General features: G+C 47.7%; 1 protein-coding gene across 1 annotated transcript in view; it reads right to left on the bottom strand.

Annotated features, from left to right (window-relative positions):
* Nucleotides 1-3,646, bottom strand: part of LRRN4 (leucine rich repeat neuronal 4) — a 15,194-nt gene that overhangs the window by 7,774 nt on the left and 3,774 nt on the right. Inside the window, exons 3-4 of the mRNA XM_011968078.1 lie at nt 1,751-1,781; nt 1,027-1,358 (exon numbers count right to left, since the gene is read on the bottom strand). Coding sequence (XP_011823468.1) covers nt 1,027-1,358; nt 1,751-1,781 — 363 coding nt within the window. The remainder of the gene's footprint in view (nt 1-1,026; nt 1,359-1,750; nt 1,782-3,646) is intronic.

Here is a 3,646-nt window from a genome sequence, read left to right as displayed (position 1 = left end):
AAAAAAAAAAAAAAAAAAAGAGAGTGGCAAGGTGAATGGTGAAGGTCATTGCTGAGCATGGGCACAGTTAGCAGCCCATGGGAATTCTGGGAATCTCAGAATTGTGGTCATTTGAGCTGGAAGGGTGCTCGGGGATAACCAGTCTTTCCTTTCTTCCAATCTGAGTCGGCCAAGGCCAGAGAGGGGACTGATTGGCCTAAGGCCACATAGCTGGAAAGGGGCAGAGACAAGGCTTGAACCCAGGACACTGTCTCCAAGTCTGTTGCTGCCTCACCTTCTCATTAAAGTCCACACAAAAAATAACCAGACTTTGCTCTGATGTCTGTCAGGAGTGGGGAACTTCGGTGGAATGTAATTAAGGAGGCGAGGCAGCCCCAGAAACCTAATTTTGCGGCTCTCCCGATACATGGAGAACGTGCCCCTTCCCTTCGGTATTCCCCATTCTAGCTGTTTTTCCTCTTTGTCTTTGATGAAACAGGTGGTTGTAGATAAGTGAAGTGTTTTTTAAAAAATAGTAAAACCAACCTTGTGAATCAAAGAACACCAGGAACAGGAGACCGGTTATCCTCGCCACTCTCCTGTGGCTTGTTTGAGTGATTCAACATTCACAGAAACTATTTTGCCCAACCAGGTAGAGAAATCAGTGAATTCATCCCGGAAGCCTCAGTCACTTCAGCTAACTGCATGTTTGCGGCTCAGTTTTTCCATTCATCAGCCCCAAAGCATGCACTCACTTCCACATTCCACAAACACTTATCCAGTCATGCTGGGAAGCAGTAGAACAGAGTGGTTAAAGTTTTGGGCTCTGGACCCAGAATGCCTGAGTTCAGATTTGCTTAATGTGTGACCAAGTTTCACCTTTCTGTGCTTTGGTTCCTTCATATGTAAAACGGAGATGGTAACAGTTCCCATCTCTTAGGATTCAAGAAAGTGACTCCTGTGTGGCGCTTCAAACTGGGCCCGCTTGCTCGAAAAATGTAGCTGGTGTTTTTTTGAACCCTGCTGCGAGCTGGGCACCTGGGTCACCACCCCTCGAGGAAGAATGCAGCCCTGCCCTCAGGAGCGCACGCGCAGCCTGGCTTTGCGCTCAGGTCTGCTGAAAACGCGGGGCGCCCGGACTCACCCCGCTCGAGGAACGTGCCGCTGAGATCCAGGACTTCGAGCGTGGCCAGGGGCGCGCCATCCTCTCCAGCGAACGCCGCCTCGGCGATGCCCCCCTGTGCGCCGCGACCCAGCGCGGTGCAGGAGAGGTTGAGGAGCTGCAGCGCGGGGAAGCAGGCGAAGGCCCGGGGCTGTAGCGCCTGCAGCGGATTCCCGGCGAGCGCCAGGAGAACCATGCCCACGGTATCAGAAGCATTCTGATAGGGGTTGGAGAATACTGCTTTGGGCAAAACTCTTAATGACCTCGAACTTCATTTTTTGTCCTCTGTTGTAAAATGGAGATACCAACCTAACAGGCAATATTATACTTCATATCAACTGGGGACAATATTCCCATGACCGATGGTTGTATCAAAAAGAGTGCGTGTTGGCTGGGCACGGTGGCTCACACCTGTAATCCCAGCACTTTGGGAGGCCGAGGCAGATGGATTATTTGAGGTTAGGAGTTCGAGACCAGCCTGGCCAACATGGTGAAACTCTGTCTGTACTACAAATACAAAAATTAGTCGGGCAGTAGTGGTGGACCTATAATCGCAGCTACTCGGGAGGCTGAGGCAGGAGAATCACTTGAGCCTGGGAGGCAGAGGTTGCGGTGAGCCAAGATCACACCACTACCCTCCAGGATAGGCAGGAGAGTGAGACCCTGTCTCAAAAAACAAAACAAAACAAACAAACAAACAGAAACAAAAAAGAGTACATGATGATAAAAGTGTTTGTAAATGCAGATCTCTAAATAGAAGCAGATATTGTTATTATGGACCAGTGTTATTGCACTATGGCTGGTGACACTCAACGCCAGTCCTTTGGAAGATGCCTCATTTAAGTGCATCAGTGAACTCTTGATAAGTAGAGAATAACCCCCAAACTTAGTAACTTAAAACAATAAATATTTATTCTTTGGCATGATTCTGTGGGTTAGCTCAGTGGTTCTTGTGGTCTGGATTAGCTCAGCTGGGGTCACATGAACTGGGATGGCCTCATGGATAAGGCTCAACCAGGTGTGCTGGGACTGCTCTCCATGTGTCTGTCATCACCCAGGAGGCTAACCTGGGCTTATCCACACAGTAGTGGAGGGATCCCCAACAGCAGGAGAGGGCGGGTCTCAGTGCTCAATTGCTTTCCTAGCTTCTTACATCACATTTGCTAATGACCCACTGGCCCAAGCAAATCACAAGGCCAAGCCCAAGCTGGAGTGCAATGGTGCAATCTCAGCTCACTGCAACCTCCAGTTCCCAGGTTCAAGCGATTATCCTGCCTCAGCCTTCCAAGTAGCTGGGACTACAGGCACGTGCCACCACGCCCGGCTAATTTTGTATTTCTTTTAGTAGAGATGGGGTTTCACCATGTTGGCCAGGCTGGTCTCGAACTCCTGACCTCAGGTGATCCACCCGCCTCGGCCTCCCAATGTGCTGGGGTTACAGGCATGAGCCATCATGCCTGGCCTCACCACCACTATTTTATCATACAATCATCACTATCCTCACCATTATAATTAGCACCATCACCCATCATCATCACCATCACCATCACTACCAATGTCATCCCCATCACTGACATCAATCAGCATCAACACCATCACCATCACTGTCATCACCATCAGCATCTCCGTTATCACCACCACCATTATCTTCACTAATTTTAGAGGACAAATATCATAAGCCAGGCACTGAGCTAAGTGGTCTACATAAACCATATGCTTTTTTCTCATGAAAAACCCCAAAGCGAGGTTTTATTGTCATAGCTCTATTTTACAGATAAAGAAACTACTTGATATTCGTATCCTGGCACTTTACACAGTTCTTGGGTTTTTATCGAGCTCAAAGGAGTCTGAGCCAGAGATACAAAGCATTTCCCCTCACAACATTGTGTGCTCAATAGCTATTTATTGAATAAAGGAAAGAATGAGTGAATGGTTCTGCCTTTGCTTTGAAAAGTTGTTCATCCTTTTAGAAGAATAATTCCATCTTTAGTGACTGCATTGAGTAAAACAGGACTCACAGGGCCTGCCCCTAGACTTCCAAGGGATTTTCTAACAATATCAATACTTTCATCCCCAGACCCACTCAAATTCTGGGAGGGACTGAACTTGCATGACATGTGGGGAAGAAAGCAGATCCAGACAGAGAGTAGACCTGAGGTCCTCCTCACCTCTTCCCACTGTACATTTCTAAGTGTGGGCTTAAAATAAACTTTAAAGGCATAGGAGTTTGGCATTCTAATACTACTGTGAACCGGACTGAGTTGCAAGGTTAGATGGGCGGGTGGACTATCTGGGACCTTACCCAAGATATCACCCAAAGGGTGGGGGAAAACAAAGCCCCAGAGAGGATTCGGAAGAGCAGTGAAAGAAAAATTATGGTCTGGTTTGTTCTATAAAATTCAACATAGCGTAATGGGTAAAAATCAGTCATGCGATTAAGATGTGCCTCAGAAGCACTTACTTCTGGAACAGAAGGACCTGTAGATGTGGAGTGTCTTGAAAGAT

This window comes from Mandrillus leucophaeus, unplaced genomic scaffold (assembly GCF_000951045.1).
Source record: "Mandrillus leucophaeus isolate KB7577 unplaced genomic scaffold, Mleu.le_1.0 Scaffold828, whole genome shotgun sequence".
NCBI classification, from domain to species: Eukaryota; Metazoa; Chordata; class Mammalia; order Primates; family Cercopithecidae; genus Mandrillus; species Mandrillus leucophaeus.
The sequence above is the reverse complement of the archived record's forward strand: the minus strand, read 5'-3'. Positions and strand labels throughout refer to the sequence as shown.